We start from the raw sequence: 22537 nt of genomic DNA on the forward strand, positions 1-22537 counted from the left end.
CAAATGCATTAAATTCCACCCTAATCACAAAACACAAAGTATTTCTTTGGATGGACAGTGCACAGACTGTTCTGACCACATGCCAATCCACCTCTGAGCTGAAGTTACATACATCACTGGATTTTGTTAGTCTGAGGCCCATGGATACACGGCTGAAAAAAAATCTGTGCACATTTAGATCTTCCTACTACAAATTTTTCTTAAAACATAACTGAACTCCTCCCACATTTTAAGGGAGTTTCTCACATTCTCAGGGGATTCTCACTGGAAATGATATAAGGGACCAGTGACACCGAGCCTACATTAAATCCAAATTCCATTACAAACAAAAATGAGACTGGTAGATGGCACTTTTGAAGGAATTAGCAGGACATCCTTTCGCTATCAAATAGATGAGTTTTAGAGTTCTACTGAATTTTCAGACTGAGAAGAGATGTTAATGAATATCAAACTATCGGAGCTCTGAGAAAAAGCGGAAAAGCTACTTGCCTGATGAGTCTTAATTAAGATGTTTTATTAATCAGGAGCTTCAGATTAATCTAAGAAGCAACTCTTTTTTACATGTTCACTTGGAAGGGACCTTCGTCTGAATCAGGGAAGAGGAGGTGTTCCCTTATCCCTGCCCAGTGGCTAGTCTGGTAGGATCTTTTACGTGCATTTCTACTAGCCTCTTCCTGAGCACTGGGGAGCTCTTGGGCACAGATAGCATTTCGGTCTCCCCTAGCCACAGTATGGTCTTCAGAGGAGCGAAAGGATTTAATAGCCTAAAACAATAGGATCGTTTATTGCCCTATGATACACAATAGGCCACACCACATGAACAAGATCAGTGGTACTCAACTTCACAGCTGTCACAGGACCTCCCAAGACGACACTGCATCATTCATTTCCCCAAACAATTAGATTCTCTATGACTAAAACAGTTATTTCTCACATATGACAGGCACATCAGGTCACGTAAGAAGCACACATGTAGGTATCAGGGCTAGACACTTAGCCGCAGATATAGGCCTATCTGAATGTGAAATACCATTAAAAGCCAATGGGCCTGTCCTTATTAATCAGTGGACTTATGGTTACATGACAGTCTACTTGCAAGATGCTAACTATACAGGACAGTGTGAAGGATCACACAGGAAGGAACATAAAAAAAGGATCTCACAGATTCAGAAATATCATTTCTATTCTGTGAATTATGGGACAAAGTATATGCCATATTGCTGTGATAAAAATAAAACAAGAAGTTTACAAACGGCAAACACATCGTATGGCCATATGCCTTGCAGAGAGACCAAGACAGCTAGAGTTGAATCTATACAAGTCATTTCCCTTCTCTCTTAAGTTGCGCAGTAGTAGAAGTGTCCATGCCAGCACAGCCCTTTCACCACAGCTAACGCCACTGGCATTCCACCACTGCAAGACAAATGTCATGAGATATTCCAATACAAACATGCTTTCCTGGCTCAGAAATCAGACACAATGAAGATTTTGCATTTGGAACTTGGTTAATAATTCTTGAATGGAATACAGTCCAACTCAATCTCCCATAGCTGTACTTACTCTGCAGGAGTAAATACAAGCTTAGTTTTGCTGCCAACGTTGGCAGATATGACTAAATAAATTCACAGGGAAAGTCTATTTGACCATTTCTTCACATTAATTTTTTTGAACTAAAACTATACCTCATTTTCCATAAGAGATATTTATAGATATCACAGTCTGAAAATTCCTGTCTGACTACTCGAAGTAACTAGTATATTTAAACTGGAAGAGGGGTTCAGTTACCAAGAAATACTCCAAGTATTTTGTATATGTCGACAGCTACCATTTACTCTTGAACCTTGTTTTGATGCTGACATTCATGAGGCAAAATCCGTCCACAAGGATTTCTATAAAGGCCAACATCTGAATCAGGGGAAGCAATATTCCATTTAGATTTAAATATCACCACCAAACAATTATGTCCCCAACTTCAGAAAAAAAACTAACTCTCACAAAGTTTCAACACTCAAGAGACTTCTCTTTCCTCTGTTCCTAACCAAATTCAAAAGAAACCATAAAAGTCAACTAAGATCTCCTTCTGAAGGGTGCCTACAAATATCCACTTACTGAGCTCCTCCTGGGTCTTATTACAGATCTCACAAAACCGACAGAAAAACCTTCTGTTAATGAATGCTGCTATAAAGAACATTCCCATGTGTCAACAATCGTGCTACAAATTTCCCATTCTTGTTATAAGCAAAGTTTTAGTGTAAAGTCTGGACTAAATTACTTGCATTTAAGTCATTTAAAAATATAACATACCGTTGTTACTTTTCATCCTAATTTACAGAAGAAAACGTACTCCATAACCAAGGCCTTCTCATCCAAAAGATTTAAGGTTTTGCTAAGCCAGGAGGGACTTTCAGTAGCCCAAGAGACATAGCTTTCTCTTATCACTTAAATGAGGACTTCACCCAGCTATTAGGCAGAATAAGCTTCCTTCTTGCAAGCACCAGTCTACATAACACCATTTTAGAGAGGGTGGGAGAAAGAGTTGTTAGAGATCAAAAAAGTTGTTTTAATGAGACTATTTGCAGAAACTTCATGGGCCATTCAGCTTTCCAATCAACATCCTAAATTAAAAGTGTGCCACGTTAAATCTGAAATACCTATAAAGCAAGCCCTGATGAAATACAGACTGCCTTCCATCCACCTCCTCCATATGGCTCAAGCAAAGTCAACTTTTAATTTCATAACACAAAATATTTAATTTATGCTTTTCTTCATATGTCAATTTAACCTCCGGCACATAGCTTTGAAACCATGTAAGGATGTCTAACACTTTCCATATGGCAACTGAATTGTGGCTTTTAATTGCACCAACTGGTATCATTCAAGGATAATTCCCTTGGAATCCAGCTTTCTGCTACAGTATTGGCCAATTCACTAATCTCATCACCATGGCACTAATATGTTCAGAGACTCTTTGATTGTTAATATTCATATTACAATTTTCCCAAACCAAAGCTGTCAAGATAGACTACGTGCACTACTACTTAAATTATCTGGTTTTGTTGGCACCAAATTTCAACACAAAATAAGATTTTTCCTTTCTCTCTTCCAACATCAAGTTTGGCAATTTTATTTTAAACACCATACACATAATATTTTATATATAAAAATATTTTTTCAGTCACATGAATACACAACACTGCTGAGTCTTTTGTTTCTTTCAGTCCTCCAAGTCAACACAAATAGTTATCCCTATAATACTAACATTAATGTACTTTAAAGCAATTCAGTTTAAAAGACTACTTCAAGCCATCACACAAGATAGCACCCAAGAAAATTTTTAATTGATCTTGTTACTCTGTCAGCAAGAAGAGAGTCCTTCAAATGTCATTCTACCCATGAAATGACCCTGAAGTAGCGCTACAATTAAGTCTTCCATTTCAGTAACCTTTAAGGCATCACATACACAGGCCACTAAAGAAGTCTCTTTATTATTTTCACTTTGGATGAATACCCTATCCAGCTGTGTCTCTCATAAGGCTATGTATTTTTACATACACAGACACGTGCTATTTAGCAGTGGGGAATTGGAAAGGGCTTTTTTTTTTTTTTAATTCATGAAAGACCATGCAGGAGGAGTGGTGAAGTTGACACTGGCGTAGTCCCCTCTCAACCATGCAAGGAATGCCCATTAATGTCACTGGCAGTTACAGGCGCAGAACAAATGGAGAACAAACCCCACATCAGAAGCAGCAATGTGCCTCAGCATATCCTACTGTATTAATCCCAGACCAGATACTCAATTCTAATATCAACTAGGTTAGAACATGAGGATCACTAGCACTAGCCCTTCCAGCTGAAGTTGTAAACTAAAGACTTTCCTATTTTACCCTAAATGATTACTTCCAACTTGGCTCAATATCAGCTGGTTTGAAATTTAATTAAAAATCAGATTTTTTCCAATCCCAAACACTGATCTCAATGAGACGCACAACCAAGAAACTAGCAAAATTTCTTATGTCTTTGAAGGTAAAAGTAAATTGAACTAAGCAATGTCATATTTAATATTCCCCCTTTAGCACAGAACTACTTCTCAGTTAAATAAATACATGTATATTTGCAAACAATGTTGATCTCTAGAAATGGTTTCCAAAAGTAAACATGCTGAATACATTTCAGCTTCAGAACTATACAGAATAATCCACAGTGTCAGGAAACCTCTCCTATTCTCAGGGTACAAGTTAACTCATTTATAAAGCAGCAAAAGAAGCGTATTCACTTGCTCTAACAGATTTACAACCCCAGTGGTTTCAATTAGCTTTGAAAATAGAATATGACTCTGGACCTCATACTTTTCATAGATGCAACAGAATTCCTTTTTTCTTTAATTCTACACGATGGAGAAGGGGAAGGGTGCGGCCCAGCCCTCAGCCTCCTCAGTAATTAAAACATTTAGAACAGAGCTGCCCCTGCTGGGCGGGAGGCAATGGTTTAATGAGATCAGAGCTCTTAGCCCAGAACAGAAAGCTGTTTACACACCAGAAGTACCTATTTCAAAAACACTCCCCTTCCCTTGCTTGATGCCTTCACCCAATGATTTACTACGAGATCCTCCTCAGATGACTGATGTATTTGGCAATAGCTAGACACTAATCTGTTTTCTCCCAATTAATTGGGATGGGGGAAAATGCATCAGCTGAGAAAAGTTTGCTTCAACCAAAAAATCTCAACACTTCAGTTCAAGAAGATAATACGGGTGCTGTATGATGGAACCCTGCTAGTGTCACATGCTCCTTGACTGACCTGACACAGACTTGCCCTCCACAGCTGTTAATGGGAGTCATCTATGTAAATTTAGTCAGTCTAGAAAGGAACACAAATTACATTTTATTGCTTTCCTACATTTGTCTTTAATCCTCTTGTAAAAGGCTACATTAATGCCCCGTACTCCAGTGTCATCTCCCCTGGATAACTAATTTAAGCAAAACAATTCAGTGTCTCTCTTCTTGAGAGAAACAGCCTTTCAACTCCAACCTACACAGAATTTTTAGCTTATTCAGAGCAACATATGTCAAATTTCACTACCACATTCAACTTCCAATCCAAATGATCGAAATCCTCTAAGTTTCAGACAACTAAAGCAACTGAGTGTTTTCTTCTGCCATCAAAAGTACTTCGACATCACACCGAATTTCACCAAATAAGTGAAACATACTGATGAAAGCGCCATCAACAGAAGTCTGGTTAAGGATCAAGAGGAAAAATATTTCTAGTTTTTTGTTTGTTTGTTTAAACTTGATGTTTCTGTGGATGCAAATATTTTCATCAACGTCTGATTTAATTCTTTCTGCTGTGAATCACAAAAGGAACAATTAAGACGTATTTCGGAAAAAAAAAATATGAGAACCCAAATTTCCCAATTGTGACAATAGAACTGTACCATTTAACAACACCCTGTAAGATAATTGAACATTTTAAGAAGAGTTTTGAAGCAGTAAGAAGAGCCATTGGTTGGTTACTGGGGGAACACACAACTGTCCCACACAATCCCACGTCATTGACCATTAAGAGAAGAGACTAGCCTTTCTACATCTTGAGGTGAATGAAGAAGCAAGAGGTTAGGCTACAATCCACTTTGAACCTTGGTATAATTATATAAGTGATCAAAGAGATCTTAGAAGAGAAACAGTTGTGTAGTCTCATTTATGGAGTCAATAGCTGTGACTCCATAATCCTTGTCAAAAACTGTACATATGGCACATCTGTTTCCAATGTAGGATTAGAAATGCATCCTTCCATATTACCAAAAGTTCATATTTTAAAGGAACTTTAATGTAGCTGTCATAGCGTGCCTGTGATAGAATGACAATTCAACTAAATCAATCAGCAGGCCATATATGTGTGCAGATGCAACCAAATATATTAAGCAATAAATTGCCCATATTTTCTAACCTTCTGAAACAGCTCTATCAGGATGACAGTAAAAAGCCGTATGGGAACAGAACTTTTAAACATACTTGAACCTATTTACAGTTTTATAATGTAGTAAAAAGAATCAGTTAATTTTTAGTTAGTGGCTTGCTAATTGCTGACCTATCATGAGCACACCTTGATTAAGGTGAGAAATACTCTGTTCTACATTCCAGCTGAGCAGACCTCGTGGAACTGAAGTTTTGTGAATAGCAAAGTATTCTTGATAACAGTTCTGTTTGTTTTGTAAATCTCATAAAGCTGAAGTCAGTGATTTTGACCTTTAATTCTTGTATTTTAAACCTACATTCAATTTGGTGAGTTGAACTTTCTTTCCTAGAAAATATCTACACAAACAGTAGAACATGCATCTGAAAAGCTTAACTTACAAAAATGGATATAATGAAAGCTAATTAAAAGCACATTTTTACTCTTTGCATCTGTACCATACAGATACCATTATTAATGTGAACATCTGTCCTTTGACACATTGTCTCCAAGTAAAATACAATAATATCACTAAAACCAAAGATACCTGTACAGTAAACATGTAGCGAAGTGATTATGCTCATCATTTACCAACACTTACGTCAATATCCTAGCCCCTTCACCTTATTTTCAGTGACTCACAAATAATTTAACCTCCTCTACATAGAGTACTCATGGAACCTAAAGAGTCGCCATCAGCTTTTTCCATTCTACACATCTTCCATGCAATTCAAGACCCCACCTAAAATGAAGCATGTCTCATCTCTTCTCTACCTTGCAAGTTAATTTTTCCTTTTTCCTGAGAGGCAAGGAATCCAGGCTTCTGACAATAAAGCTGGTGGCTAACAAAGCAAAGAACCTGGTGGAGGTTTGGTGACCCTGCTCTTCTTGTGCTCTCATAGACACATTCCTTGATGAGAAGCACAGATTCCAATCTCCCCATCTCTCAGGTTACTTTTCCACTGATGCAGCTTTCAGTGCTTGATCATGAAAGCTCATGAAAGTCATGGGGAGTCTTTCAGTAAACATCAATAAGCTCTGGATCACACCCTAAAACACTTTGATAAACATATCTGAGAACAACCGCCTTTGTTTATCTCTCACCATGCCATTTGCTGAAACACACAACTTTTAAAAGAAAAACAACAATAACTCAGCTTAAACATTTCTTCCAGCCCAGCTTTACATGGGAGAAGTGGAGGAAAGAGAAAGGGTGGAAAATGACCAGTGCGTGGTAACAGCCAGAACAAGTGACATGTGCGGTAACTCTTATGGAGAAAGTCAGCCCCACATTAACAGCAAAGAGCAAATAAATAACAACATGCTCTTCGGGGACTTCTCTTTTCCTGAATTCCTCTGCCAAAATGCCAGAGACAAACTTGTGCACCAATCAGGGTTCACAAGCCTGCGCACACTGACAGGGTGCTGGGCTCTTTCCAGCATTTCTTCGTTCGTTCCTGTTTGCGAAAGGTTTTGTTCTAATCGTGCTGCTCAGACACTAGAGGACAGGTCCTCCTTTACTCCGCCGGCTTTTGTACCAGCACCAAGTTTGCCCTGCAGCTCCCAACTTCACCAAAGGACAGATGGATACCACCCACGGGCAGCCCCTTGGAGCAGCATTAGGGCAAAGAAAACCCTTCCTTTGCACAACCGGCCCTGGGGAGGGAGGGAGAGAGGGATGGAGAAAGAGCTTTTGGTTTCCCCTGTTTCAGAAAGAAGAAAGGAGGGGGCGCAGCTAGGGAGCTGACATACCCTGCCGCTGGAGAGCCTGCAAACAGCCCTGTGCTGGCAGCCTTGGAGTCCCGAGCTGCTGCCTCCGCTGCTGCTGCCGCTGCCCCCGGAGTATTTCTGCTTCACCATCCAGTCCTCCAGCCCTTTGCGAGCCAGAGAGGCGTTCACCGCAAAACTATCACCTAGAAAAGAGGAGACAATGCCGCCGCTGAGCCGCCCGCACAGCCCGCCCGGCCCCCAGCCAGCCCCGCGGCCAGCGGGGACCGGAGCGGCACCGGAGCGGGGGAAAGTTGAGGGGAGAGGGCAGGGGGCCGGGGGCAGCCGCTCGGCCCGGGGGTTTCAAAGGCGTTCAAAGTTACTGGCTGGAAGGAGCCATCCCTACCTTCCGGACTTTCTCTGGGTTTACAAACGGCAGCTAGGCAGATCCAGAGGAAAGTGTGTGGGGAAAATAATAAAGGAAGATCGTTAGACACCAGTATAAAATCACGGCAACAACACACAAGTAAAATCCGAATAAGGGGAAAGGGCTGAGGAAGTAGCAAGTGAAAGGAACTAACCATGTTTCGAGTGAAGTTTCCCCATTTCTCTGCATTGATCTGCAATTACGATTCATTTGACTGCTTTCAGTAGGGTCAGGTTCTGTTGTTGTTGTTATTTTTGTAGACGTATAAAATCCCAGCGTGCTTAAAAATCCATGCGCTCCACTTCTCCCTGCTAAAGCAAGAGCGAATTTCAGCTCCCCTCCTGCAGCCCGGTCCGGCGTCCCCTCTCCGCTCCGCTCTTCCTCCTCTCTCCTCTCTTTCCCAAAGACAGAGGCGGTTACAAAAGACCTTACTTCACCCACCGGGGAACATGATTGACACCTCATTGAGATTAGACCACTTGCAGGCAGCCTCCGCCTTCCCATTGGGCCGCGGCGGCACATGAAAGGGGCGAGAGAGCCTTTTGGAGGCTCCAAAAAAAAAAAAAAAAATAAAAAAAAGGAAGGAAAGAAAGAAAGAAAGAAAAAAAAAAAAAAAAGGAGCAGCAGCAGCCGGGGCGCGTTTCACTTGCAGCCAGGCACGGGGCGCTCCGCTCCCCGCGCAGCCCCGCGCAGCGCCCCGGCTCCGGGCCCCCGGGGTGCGAAGTGCTCCGGCCGCCGGCCGGCACCCCCCGTGCTCGGGTGCGCCCCCGAAGCCTTCGCGACCCTGCTTAGCAACATCTCGATTCCGAAGAAAGCCAGCGTGTTTGCAGGAACGGGGCTTCTACTGACTTGGTCCTGCGTGCTGCCTTCCACCGGCGTCTTTGGTCACGGAAGGGATCCTACCCATTCACCGATAATGCCAAAACACAGGTTTTAGGGGCCGATCTGGAACCCCTTCTCAGTGGTTCAAAATGTTTGCAGCACGAGGACAAAGACCAGGTTTTCTTTTTTTTCAGTCAAGTAAATGAGACTTAAAAAGAGTCTCCCCTTCTGCTCCAGTTTATGAATGATATATTTCTTATGTATAGAATAAACTAAAAGGAAACTCGCTGTTTTATAAAGAGAATTCTCACAGTCATTAAAAATTTGTTTCCTTCCTCTGGCTGGTCATTATTTTTCTCTTTATGAAAATCACATCTCTCTTGAGATCCTTGTAGTTGAACTAGGAGAGATAAAAGGGAACAAGGAGAGTGTGTAGTAGATTCAGAAGGAGAAAAAAATGCAGGCTTCTGAGAATTCTACTCAAGAAACTACTAGTCCAACTGCGTAGGGATTGACCCAGATGGGCCTGGTCCAAAAACTTCAAGGCTACATCTGTGCTTTCAAATCCATACGTTTTAAGCACAGGGAAGAAGGAGTTAGACTTGGGAGCTCATCTAAAATAAAGATTCAAAGCATATGTAGTAACACTTCTGGAGGGAATTGGGACAGGGAGAGGAGGGTCAGGCTTGGAGCGCATTTTTAGAAGAAATTCCAAAGCACATGGATGTGGTGAAGGTCTGGTATGAAATGACTGCACAGCGCAGCCAGTGGAAAGCCATTAAATGAACCATTCAATGCCAAATTGTTCTTTGGATGACTGCAAAGTCATTTCTCACATTATTTCAACTATTTATCTGTCTAGCAAAGAAAACATTTGTGTTGTGAAATGCAGCCATTGCAACAGCATCAGTTGCTTGTCAAATAACTAATAACATGCATCTTTTTTAATCTCTTTCTTTTTTATGTATTTTAATAATTTATTTGGCCCATTTTTTATGTTGTGTATTTAAAGTGACATATTTGTTCCTTTGAAGATTTTGGGGAGGAGAAAGAGGGAAAGAGATTTAGATGAAGCAGACTCCTTGGGGCATAAGCCTCACCTAGACTATGAAAACTTGTAAAAACTCTCTGATGGCTATTAAAAGACGTTTGAAATTATAATATCCATTTTTGAATTGTAATACCCTCAGCCTAGAGTTTTAAATACCCTTTTTTAACTTCATCAGCAAATGTTTTATTTGCGATATCATTTATCTTCAGTGTTTACAAGAAACAGAGGACACCTTTGTGGAAGTGCCCCCCAAACAGTAAGGATTTATTAACGTCTTTTGTGAAATGGTGCCCCCATCACCCAGCTGTTGGAAACGCAAGTTGGCCTTAGAAATGTCACAAGTTCAGGTCTGAACCAGCAACTGGGGGAAGAAGCCGTCACTTTCACAAAGGAGCACAGAGGTCCGCTTGTGTCACCATCGTGGAGACTAAGGGACTTGCATTTATTACACAGTCACTATTGTGCCATCTTGCTTTCATATATGCAGCATTTGTTAGAGCTTAAAGCAAGCCCTTTTCAATTACAACCAATAATGTATCCTGAAAAAACGAGGTTTTCAATGGAGAGAAAATCCAACCCAAAAATCCCAAATTTCGGTAGCAGTCCAGGCATCCAGTGTGCCGGTGCTTGGGCACAGACGTAACACAGACAAAGACATTAGACTGAGTAGAAATCACAACTTCAGATAGTTTTCCTCCCCACAGGAAAGTTTCAGGTACACTTGAAGGGCCAAATCTTGAGATTCTGAGCATGTTTTTGCTCAGAAAAATGCCAGTTGATTTCAGGAGGCGTTAGCATGGTATGACAACTAAAAAGAGACCTCAGGATTTGGCTCAGTAGAATTATAATGATCCTCAAAACTACAGGGACTTCGAGGCACACAAAGCCTTTTGTTTTTCCTTCCATGGAGCAAGAAGTGTGTTAAGTAGTGACGTCTAGTAAAATATCAGAGTAAAGTACACCATTCATAAAACTGTACTGATGATTAAAGGGTCTCTAATTCAACCCAGTGACCCCAGTGGAATTTTTAAAGTTTGAAAGCCATGATGTAGAGTATTATTCATTGCCCTTTCATTAGTGCTGACTATGCTCTGCTTTTTCAGAGGATGGAAAACCTTTTTGAACCTTGTTATAATACAATCTAGTTGATGATAGGAAACAAATGTATCTTACCAAGAAACAAGTGAATAAGAGCACTCTGGGAATTAATTTTCAATATCAAGGGTGTAGTGAAATTAATGACAATACTTGCAATAGCAAGAGTTTTATCATTTGTTAGGTTAAGAGGAGCTCTCTGTACCACCAAAGTTTGCTTTGATGTCCCAACAAAGAATGAGGACTCATCTAGAGTACTCATCTACATGGTGATATCAGACAAAACCACACATGTCTAGTTGGATTCTACATTTGTGTATTAGCTACAGAACAGAGGGCAAAAATAAACAGCGACCTAATGTACGGTAATTAAAGTAAGCCAGCATTGAAAAGGTTCAGATTGAACATGCACCTAAAGACAACTAAACATGGTATAAGGCTACATGAAAGCAAGCGTCCTAACAAGAGTTGTTCAGAGGCCAGGGTAGAAATGCTACACTATGCACTAACCATGTACCTGGCCTTAGACTGGTAAATTCAGTCAGAGATCACACAGGAGTCTCGCACCAAAAGCCTCAAGTGAGGCTCTGTGTGGTGCCTGGGGTGGAAGGGCAGTGATGCACCTCTCCACCACCGTGCTGCTTCTGACAAGGAGGAGCAGAGGGAGGAGGGCAAATACCCATGGCAGATGATAGAACCACACTGCTTTGCCTGAGTAATGGGGTAAGTAGTTGGGATAGTGCTTTCCAGTTCTTCATTTGTCTCCTTCCGTTTCTTCCCCTCTCCAGCCATGTTCCCATCCATCTGAAGCCTCCCCAGGTCTGAGGTGCATGCTGTTCTCTTCCACCTAGAAGTGGCATGCAGGTCATGACATCCAGCAGAAGTAAGGGATGAACTGTGTTTTTTAAAGTGGAAAAAGGTACGTAATTCTCCAAAAAATTTTGCCCACAGAGGCAGTAATGTTCAAATGGTGCTGCTCCTCCTCTTCATTAACTCATCTATGTTTATATCTTGCAGAAATGTTTTAAGAAAAGGTTGCTTAGTTGTGAAAGGAAACATATATAAATTTTGCTTCTAAAGATGTTGTTGGTGCTTTCAGTGCCATTGTCTGCAGCAACATGAAATATAACTAAGTTTGGAAGATTTGGGGGATCCAACTGATACAGAATTTTGATCCCTGTTGCTCTCAAAATAACAAAGAGAGGCACAAACCACATTCAACCTCCATTTCAACCACTTTCCAATTAATTCCCTTTTTATTTCATCAACAAAGAACTGCTCACAGCAATGATACGTCTTTAATAATTGCTTCACTTACTAACCTGCTGATGCACTTAGGGTCACAATCCTGGACTTGCAGATACAACCGATCCTTTTAATAACATCTACGTTTTGTTTTGGTGACCATATGAGTGTTTTGTTTGCTCATTCCCAAGACACACAAATGGGAGGCCTGTCAGAAGACAGTTTCAGATCTGGGGTCTTTGTCTTTGGTACCTATGGTCTTGGCAGTTTTTTCAGCACTTTTGCCTAAGGCTTTTTTGGAATCTGGCATGTCAGCACCTACTCGCTTTAGCAACTTTGCAGCCTTGGCTTATTGCCTCAAAGCTTTGGCATGAGTCTACACTGTGGCGTCCTTTCAACTCCAAACCTACTCGCTTCACAGGTTTTCTTTCTCTCTCTCTCTCTTTTTTTTTTTTTTTTTTTTTTTTTTTTCAGGATGTCAGCAACTGCCCTGACCCTGGGGAGGAAGACTGATCAGCAAGTTCAAACAGTGTCTATGCAGCAGAAAGATGTCTATCACAAATGAGCACATTCACTACATCACCTGCCAAGGAGGGAGGGATTGTGTGTAAGAGTGCCAGATATCATTGCACATGCTCAGGTACCATGAGAAAATTTTCCAGGCTTTCTTCAAGATTGTCTCTATGCTTCTTCTGAGAGCCTGTGATGATGGGATGGAGAAATCCCTGGCAAACTTCAGTCTCCAACTGTTAAAACACTATGTCTCTGTACTCCAGTGTATATAGTTTCCATCATCAACTTTTTTTTTTTTTTTTTTTTTTTTTTAAATTTCACTTCTCTTCAAAGCTGAGAAAACCCGCCAGTTAGTGAGAGCTGTTGGGTTTATGGAATGAGTCAGGGTGCCAAGTGCTGATTCAGCTGATGAGGTGCTTCCCACAACAACCAGGAGACAGCTAGATGTCCTTTGTACCACCTCCATGAAGATACTCCTTTCAGATACCATAACTTCCTTGCATTGTAGTCATGGAACTGAATCTTCAAGTGGAAGAATCCACCATGACACTGGGATATAGGCTCATGGCATGTCCATCATTCTTCTCGCTCTCTATCACTCTGAAAGACCACATCAGCTACCGAGTGCTGATGGAGCTGGAAGACCTTTCTGCTAGAAATGCCCTGTTGCTGTTAATCATCACCTGCTTCGACCTGCAACTCTTCTCTCAAAAGACATTGTACAGCTAATTCAATAATTCAGACTTTACCTCATCTGAAAAATGGAAGATGGAAAATCAAACAAACAAACAAACAAACAAACAAAAATGGATGAGATCTGAACAGAAGTGAGGCTCTTTTGTTATCAGGTCTCTTTCTAATGTTGATGAAGCTGGACTGGGGCTTTCCCAACAATTTGGAAGCTCTTTCAGTAGATTTTAGTGGGTGTTGGATCTAGAAACCCCTTTTGCCTGGAATTTGACTGCAGAGTCACCAGAAAAAAATTCAAAGATTGTATGGAATTACCAGGATTTTTTCTGTCAAGTTTCCCCAAGGAAAACACAGTTCCTTCCCAAATAAAATGGACTTGCAGTTAATGTACAAAATCTGAAACCCTGTGGGTGTCCTTAAAAAAAAAAAAAAAAAAAAAAAAGGCAAGCCTTGAGCTATTTTAAAGTGCAATTTTTCTGAGGGATTTTTCCAGTGGATATTTTTGCTGAAACGAAATTTGTTAACAACTATAACAATATGCAGAGAAAGTGGAAAAATAACTTTAGACGACATCATGTACAGTGTGCTGCACATAAAAAGAAAAGAAATAAAGTAAAAAGTAGTGCCATGACTCCAATAATCAGAACCTTTCCTTTAGCATCTAAGAAATGACAAGTGAGAAAGTTTTAATATAGGAGAGGATTTTTATTTGCATTTCTTAACAATAAGGGTGGTTTATACTCCACCTGGTGTCTTTTCTCACATCATCTTTTATGGGCTTCTCTCAGTGACAAGTACCTTTGTACAAAGGTTTCCCCCCTCCTCCCCCTTCTCTGGTTCTAACTCTCTAGCAGGCTTCAGCATACAAACACAATGGGAGCATTGAAAGGAAGACAGTGGGACACCTCCTTTGATCTTGTGTTCTAATAACTTGTGTATGTTTGTGTCCAAAAACAATGTTCCAAGGCTTTTCTCGGGAGGACTGCTGCTGCCGCCAAATGAAAAGAATACTCATCACAGGGTGGCAGAATAGTTAAACTGCATTCAGGAGAGTAAAGTACTGGCCAGTAATGTAAACAGCAGACTGTAAACTGCTAAATGCTTTGATGACTGAAGAGAGCCCCACTCCTGACAGCTGACAACACAGACAACATAGATCTGTTCAAAGCATGGCACGGAAGGTCACCATTAAATCATACAATTCCCTATTACTTTCCATCTCCATTCTGGAGGATACTCTGCCCATGGACAAAAGAAATATGTCTTGCATTAGAGTAAATGGCTACTGTCAGACAAGCCAGCTGAGCTCCTCCGCTCCACTGCTGCTTGCTGAGTGTTCTTGGGTATTTTTTAAACTACAAGAAGCTGGATTTTTGCTTTCATGTTTTCATCTTGTAACTTGCTGCTGCTTTTCCAAGAAAGGGGTCTGGAAAAATAACTGGCACAAGAACAAAATAGGGCCAGTCAGACCTTACGCACAGACAGAGGACACTGCTTGCGTATAGTCACTTCTGAGGAACTTGAGGAACCCAAAGCTACAGTGACAGAGGACTGGAGGAAAGAGAAAAAGTTGCTTGATCAGAGTCCTGTTATTTACAGCCATGGCCTGGTAAAGTCTTATACGCTTCCTTATGCTGTCACACGTGGACACAGCTGTGAACTTTGGAAAGACAATGTAAGAATCAAGATCTGCACCTACACTTTATATTTAGGTTCCATGTCTGGAACCAGCAGATTTATAACTACAGGTTTTGACAGACACCCAGGCCTGATTTTCAACATGATAGCCTTTGGAAAACTCTTTCATGAAACATGAAATGTTTAGGTTTAATGTGTATTGGTTCAGCACACCACTTCTGTGATAGTTTTGCTTGTTTTTTTAAGTAAGCATAAAGTTTGTTCAAGTTCTGTTGCTATATTAAGTAGGATTGGTGCTATGTTTATAAACAGACCAGTGTAATAAGTATTAAGAGTAATAAAAATCTGAAAAGGAGAAAAATGTTAGTAAAACTGTCTTTTAAGCTCTGTGTGAATTATAACAACTCCAAAGCGTTTTGGCAAACTCACTCATAGCCTTATTATAGTGGGGAAGAAGAATTTACTGTGAAAAATATGCCGGGGCCTCCACATCACCATACAAATCTGGTAACAGTAACTTGCAAGTATTTTGTCACTCTAAATATGAAAGAACACCCCCTTCTGAACACTAAAATATAACAAAATAAACCTTCAGGTCTATTTTAAAGCTGCTTATACATTGAATCCTTGGTTACTAGTGATTTTCCATGCTGATACTCTGTTTACATGAAGGAACGGTGTTGTTGCAAATCTTGCGAGGCAGCAAGCCCCAGTGCCCAGTGGAGGTGAGGACAGCAGCCGTTCTCCAGCTGGGCACGTGAGCTTCTGCTTTGCCCAACACAGAGTAGACTCTAGCTGCCTGTACCTTTTGGACATTCTGGGTGGTAAATTGTACATGATGGAAACAGAAGAGATTAATTGTCAACTACAGGTTCTCTGCAACTTTGAACAAGGGGCACAGAAAGCAGGGTCTGGGCCCAGTGCTCAGCACTGGTGCAGCAACCACAGCTGTTGACTCAGCGGTGGTCTCATGTCAGACGTGGACCTGCAGAGGTGGAGGCATGCAGTAGAGAGAAGTCTGTTCTCTAGATTCTTCTGTGTAAACCAATTTTGGTTTTCAAAATTCACTTAGTCTTTTCTAACAAAAAATGGAACGGTAAGACAGGCTCATACAGATAAGACACTATCTTAAATGAACTTAAAAGAAAAAACTTCACTCCTAAAAGGAAACTTCTGAAGTCCTGACAGATGGATAGATAGGAGACGACCAAGTGAGGCCTTTGAACATTTGATTTTTATTTCTCTGATTTTTTTGTTTACCACTAGCTGCCAGTGCTGCAAGACCTTGCATCTATCAAGAAACACTGCACATTGATCTAATCGGTGTGGGGTATACTTGGCCTCTTCACTGTACCTCTGCAACACTTTCTTGTGGTGTTAATGACATAATCATTGTATTCAGATAGGCCGCACTGGTTTGAATGAAGTGAAGATAACCCATGGAGATCCACTTTGCTGCTCTACTCCACACTCTGTGTCCTTTTGCATTGTGTATTATGAAATACATGACAGAAGCTACAGGAATTCCGGGATTTGCATCAAACTAACAAGCCCCCACTTCTTCTCTTGGCATTCAGTAATTTTGCCATGGTGGTTTTGAACTAGTGCCAGACCACGTCTAAACAAAGCAGCCTTTCTGCCAGCATCCTGCAAGGGCAGGATGCATCATAGCAGGCTTTCACTGTGTCTGTTCTGTCAGCAGAAGGTCAGGTAGGGGAAAGACCTCTGGCACGTTAACCACGCACCCTGCACACCTTCACAGCTTTGCTCGCTGCCCGGGCTTGTGGGAGCTTCTTGCCATGTTATGAGGGAATCTTTCCCTATGGGACTTCTCCAGTGTTTTGAGGCATTTATAGGACTATGGGCTGTATCAGTGAGGTTAATACTGCCTTCATGTAATAATAGCCCAGACTCCTATTTATGCAACCAAATTTAGATTCAAAAAAGTCTAAATAAATTCCTAGGTAGGAAAACAAGCTAGGTAGAATTCATCTCCCTCTACAGTCAATGGAGAGAAATACATGGTTCATGTGACCTATTTCATAACTCTATATATTGAGATGAATCATTTTCTAAAAGTACCTATTAGGACATGATTTGTCTCATCTTAATATAGACATTTAAAATAGGTCGGATGAAATGGCTATTCCCCTTCCTTGACTATTAAGGGAGAATGGGTGACTAGATGAAATGAAGATGTTACAGGCAGACAAAGCTGGATAACTTCCACTCCCTGTATGTGGTGCAAGACTTAAGGCTCCTATCCTTTCTGATCTTGAGGAGAGAGATCTTTTTTTTTTTTTTTTTTCTTTTTTACCCCAAAATAATACTCCTGCATGCTATGCATTGCAAAATATCTAGGAGATAGAAGGGAACAAACTGCTACTAAGCTGAACAAAGTGAGCATAAGCCTGAGAGATCAGAGCTTTGTCATCACGCAAAAGCCAGTCAATGTTTAAGTTACATATGTGTTAAGTCAACTCTTATGTGTGCACTTGTGGCTGTTGAACATTTTAAGGTGTATTTTCTGTTTCTCCAAGGAGCAACAATGTCACCATGGAAAATTTTAAGAGCATAAAAAAACACTATATCAATAAAAGCTTTTCTAACCGCTCTGATCTTAGGGTCTAATATTGCTTTAGGCAGTCCTCTTATGCAGACAGGAATGGCACCATCCAGTGACTAGGTCAACCATTCCCATCAATGTCCAGCTGACAAAATACAAGAAAGAAGAGCTATGTTACCTCTATTCCTCTGATATTCCTAAGCAACTAAACAGGGGAACACCATAGTTTACATAGGCTTCAGGAAAGATTGGGCAAACTGATGTAAGAGAAATTCACTGACAGTTTCTAAATGCATAGAAGCCATCTCAAACTCAAGAATTCCCTGAATAACTATTTGTTAGAGACTGAGATGATTGATTGGAAGTATCACAATATGTTAACCCTGTTCTTATATTCTTCCGCAGGCATCTGCTTTTGGTCACTGCTAGAGACCAGTATCCTGTATAGCCATTCTTAAACCAGCTACCAAAACAAAGTGGACCTTTAGAGCTTGAGACCAATTAAAGAAGCTCAATTCATATAGTCATCATAGTGGAGAAGAAAATTCCTGCATCAAGTTCAGCGAAGCCACTGAACTGGTCTGGGACTCCATACTGATTTGAAGAGACCCCCATGAGGTACAATTTGTTCTCTTTAGCAGCTGTACAATAAAATCCAAATTATTAAAAGAAAACCTTGTTTCATAAGATGGTTTCCTCATATGTTTTGAGCATTTCCTACTGAGAGTGGGAAGTCATTAATGAAACTGGACTTAAAATGTTACAAATAAGCATAAATCTCTGTAGAAAAAGAATGTGCTTCAGCTCTTCCTCACTGTTGGATTACTGTTGAATACCTGATGGTCCTGCACAAATTCTTTTCTGTAGCACAAACCAATGAGATAGATAATGAATTTTTTGTTTATAAGTTATATATTCTCTTCACTATAAACTTTCTTATTATTTAGAGATTATCTTTTAGACAGTTGCAAAGTACACCCAAAATTTTGGCACCCTAGCAAATTGATAAGGAGTTCAAATATTTCATTTTTAAACCCTAGGTCAAAGAGGATTAACTACCTAAAAGATAACACAGGATCATCATTCTCTTTAATGAAGATGTTAAACAGTGTTTGGCTCCCGTATTGGTCTCTGGGGCTCACCACGGGGACTGGCCTCCAGCAGGACTTCATGCTGTTGTTCACAACACTTTGAGCCCAGCAGTTCCACCAGTTCTCAGTCCTCTCATCTAGCCTGTACTCGGTCAGTTTGTCAGTGAGGATGTTATGTGACACAGTGTCAAAAGTCTTACTAAAGGCAAGACAAACAACATCCCCTGCAGCATCCACCCGTCACTGTAGAAGACTACCCTGTTGGTCAGGGATGACTTCCCCCCTCAGAAATCAACACTGACTACTCCCAATCGCCTTCTGTCCCTAGTATGTTCAGAAATGTTTTCCAGGATTATTTGCCTTATCGTCCTCCTTGTTGCCAAGGTGGAGCTGACTGGCCTGTAATTTCTCAGGTCCTCCTTTCTGCCTTCCTTAGAGAGAGAAGTGATGTTTGCTTTGTCCCAGTTCTCAGGAACCTCCCCCAGTAGCGATGATGTTTCAAACATAATTGAGAGTGGCCTTGCAGTGCCATCAGCCAGCTCTCCTGTGAGTGCATCCCATTGGCTCCCATGGACTTGCGCACATCCAGTTTTTTTAAATGTTACCTAACCTGATCCCCCGAAACTGAGGGTAATTCTTCATTGCTTCAGACTTTCTCACTGGTCTCAGGAGAATGCGGAAGGGTCTTTTCTGTACAATCTGACAGGAAAGACTGATTTGCAAGGACCACAAAATATCACAGCCATCCTAGCCTTCATTTTAGCAATAAAAACAATCCAGGTAGGATCCTCAGCTTTCATTTCAAGTAAATATTTCAAGTAGGTATAAGAGCTTAAAACTACTACCGTGGTCCAAGCTTTGTTAAGCTTACAGTTGGGGATCAGAGCTATACAGAAAATAAATTTTCTGCTTTGTAGGAAATTCCACAAATATTTTAAATTATTCTGAAATATAAAAAAACTTGAAATTTTCATATTTTTTCAATGCTGTTTTTGAATTGAAGCTGATCATTCTGACTGTTAGGCTTTTTCTATCACAAAGCACAGCTTATCTTCTTAATTCTTAAATAAAGGGACAAAAAAACACAACTTCATAATGTCAAAATGTTCCATTCCAAAAATACAAAGTTCTGTTTCAAACCTACTCAAATATCCTGCTCCAATATTTTTAATAGATAGAAAATTGTCAAAAGCAAAACATTTATAGGGATTGCCATTTGGCAATGAAAAGCTGTTCCACCATAAATTTTCTGACCAGCTCCAATTTGAAACATGAGAGAATACAGGGATTATATTTACAAGTGGGTTTTGTGTCTTCAATGACATTACTCATCCCTTTCATCTCCTAAGGGCAAAGATGACTCAGAAAATCATGATTGAAAATCCAGGCCCCAGATATAACAAGTATTATATCAATTATTTTATCACATTTTAAAGGTTTAAGATATCATCTGAAAAATAAATACTTTCCAATTCTGATTCATCTGTCTCTTTATTTACCTCATTAAGTTCACCTTCCCAGTGATTTCAGTGAGGAAATGAGGATTTTAGAAGTATTTCAGTCTCTCTATTCCAGTTTTAGTATAAAGAAAGAGCATCTTATTTTTGCCAGTTTCCTTTCCATGTTGTTAAATACTCCAGTGTGCCTCTCATTATGCTATACATTTTGGCTAGCTAAAACAGTTGGCTTTGTTTTATGTATTTTTATACTAAAGATGTTTACAGTTACTTTGTTAGAATACCAGGACTTCTTCCCCACATGAGATGCAAAAGTCAATAATACTTTGTTTGCTAATACTGAGTTAACAGTCACAATGTACAGCATCCAGACTAATCTCAAACAAGAATTCTGTCCCAATCCGATACTATAAATAATAGACATAATCCTATAGAAATATAAAATACAAGAGAAAACAAAACAAAAGGAATCTTAAGTATGTCTATTCCTCCTCCTTTGGCTTTAAAACTGTACAGTCCCTCTGAAGCCATCACATTTCATTACAGTGGAGCTTTCTGGTCCAACCTCACTTAGAGAAAAGGAGCCTGCATATCCTTGAGTTCTTTCCCTGTATTCAGCATAGATTTCAAGTCTAGGATGAGCATCTGACCTTCAAAAAAAATCTTAAATTCAGAATATATAAAATGGGCTGCTTAGCCATTCTTCTTATTTCTAAAGGAGATTAAATGCAGTTGAAGAAACTACACTGCATTCAGAAACTGGACCCTTTGGAAGAAAGGGTGACATTTTCTCAAAAAGAAAAAGTCCACAGACTGGGACTTTTCAACTGTTTCAGTATAAAGGAGCCAAATATAAAGAGCAGGAAACCATTCTGTACTTTCAGAATAATGTGAAAAAGACAACCCAAGAGAGCTTTAATACCTGAAATGCTCTTAAATCCCAAAGAAAGACTTTTTGTAATACTATATCAAAAGGGGAAAGGGAAATAGCCCGACACAGTGCTTTCCTTTTTTCAACACGATATGGATGTGGAAAGTATGTTAATTCTTGTATTCTCAAAGGAAAACAAATAGCATAAACAGACAGACAGGAGAGGAAGAGAGCAGTATGTTTAAAATAATAGAGAAACCCACCACTCATTTAAGCTGTTAGCTCTGGGAAGGCTCAGGCTGTGTGTCCAATCACAGGACCTACAGTTTATGCCAAGACTTGTTTCAGATGCATTCTGCACCAACTCCACCGAACGCAAACACAATTAGAGCATTCAGCATCAGACAGTAGGAGATCCCCTTTGATGTTGGGATAAAATGAGGATATGCATGGTTTTGTCCAAAATGACAACCATCCCAGGTTTACTAATGGGTATCTAATAGAAAAAGAGAACTTTATGATGCTCATTAATTACCAAACTGTCATGTGCTTCTGGCAGAAAGAAAGTAATCCTCTTCTCCAGATTAGACAGCCACCACAAAGGACTTCAAAGAACTTTCAGTCCCCTCCCCTGAGAGCTGCCTTGCATAAACCTCACAGCACTAACCGTGCAAATTAAAAGAAGGGAGCAGTTGACAAACCCTTCCTGATACATGCGCAGTCTATTGCTGTTGGCAGTTCAGACACGAGCCCTTATTCTGCTGGCAGATGTGCACATACTTTATACATAAAACGTGCTCTAAAATTCACACAAAACTTTACAAATTATTGGTAAACAGTGGTTTACATTCTCACTTTCAAGCCTGGAGATATTTGTGCTGAAGATTCTTTGGTGGCAACAAAAATTCCTTTTTAAAAACATGAAAACGGAGAAGAAATACAGCTGAAAGTCTAGTTCTCAGAAATTTTCCTCAGATGTTTTTCTTAATGAGGAGCAGCTAAAGTACGCCTTTTTTTCTGGCAATTTGCCATAATGGGTACAAAGGGCTACAGAGTTCATCTAACATGAGAATGGACGTGTTAGGGAGTATGAAGCACTTACAGTGATTCCCCTAGTTTTAGACGGTCAGACATTTACGGAGTTGGGATTTCTCTTTTAGCACAAATTCCTTCCCTTCCTCCTACATTTCTATAAACTCTTTATGTGTTACTTTTTTTTTTTTTTTTTTTTTTTTTTTTTTGCGCAGGGACTGAACTCTACAGACTTCAAAGTATGCAATTCACATATTTATGATCGTCACCCAAATGCATGTATTTATGGTTGTTTTCACAAAGGTCTGAAATAGTGATAAAGTCAGAATTGTCTCTCAGAAGGAGCAGGGGGGACAGGTACCTCTGATGTCTGGATGTCA

The 22537-nt window shown here is 40.2% G+C and overlaps 1 protein-coding gene across 3 annotated transcripts in view; it reads right to left on the reverse strand.

The window, feature by feature from the left end:
* The window catches only part of NKD1 (NKD inhibitor of WNT signaling pathway 1), a 181556-nt gene that overhangs the window by 104604 nt on the left and 54415 nt on the right, over window positions 1–22537 (reverse strand). The window contains exons 1-4 of one of the 3 annotated variants that reach the window (XM_067004460.1): window positions 8528–8546; window positions 8241–8397; window positions 8066–8098; window positions 7705–7865 (exon numbers count right to left, since the gene is read on the reverse strand). In XM_067004460.1, coding sequence (XP_066860561.1) covers window positions 7705–7865; window positions 8066–8098; window positions 8241–8265 — 219 coding nt within the window. In that variant the 5' untranslated portion in view covers window positions 8266–8397; window positions 8528–8546. The other 2 variants (XM_048075372.2, XM_048075373.2) reach the window with 2 other exon arrangements.

The sequence above is a fragment of the Anser cygnoides genome, chromosome 12, assembly GCF_040182565.1.
Source record: "Anser cygnoides isolate HZ-2024a breed goose chromosome 12, Taihu_goose_T2T_genome, whole genome shotgun sequence".
Lineage (NCBI taxonomy): Eukaryota > Metazoa > Chordata > Aves > Anseriformes > Anatidae > Anser > Anser cygnoides.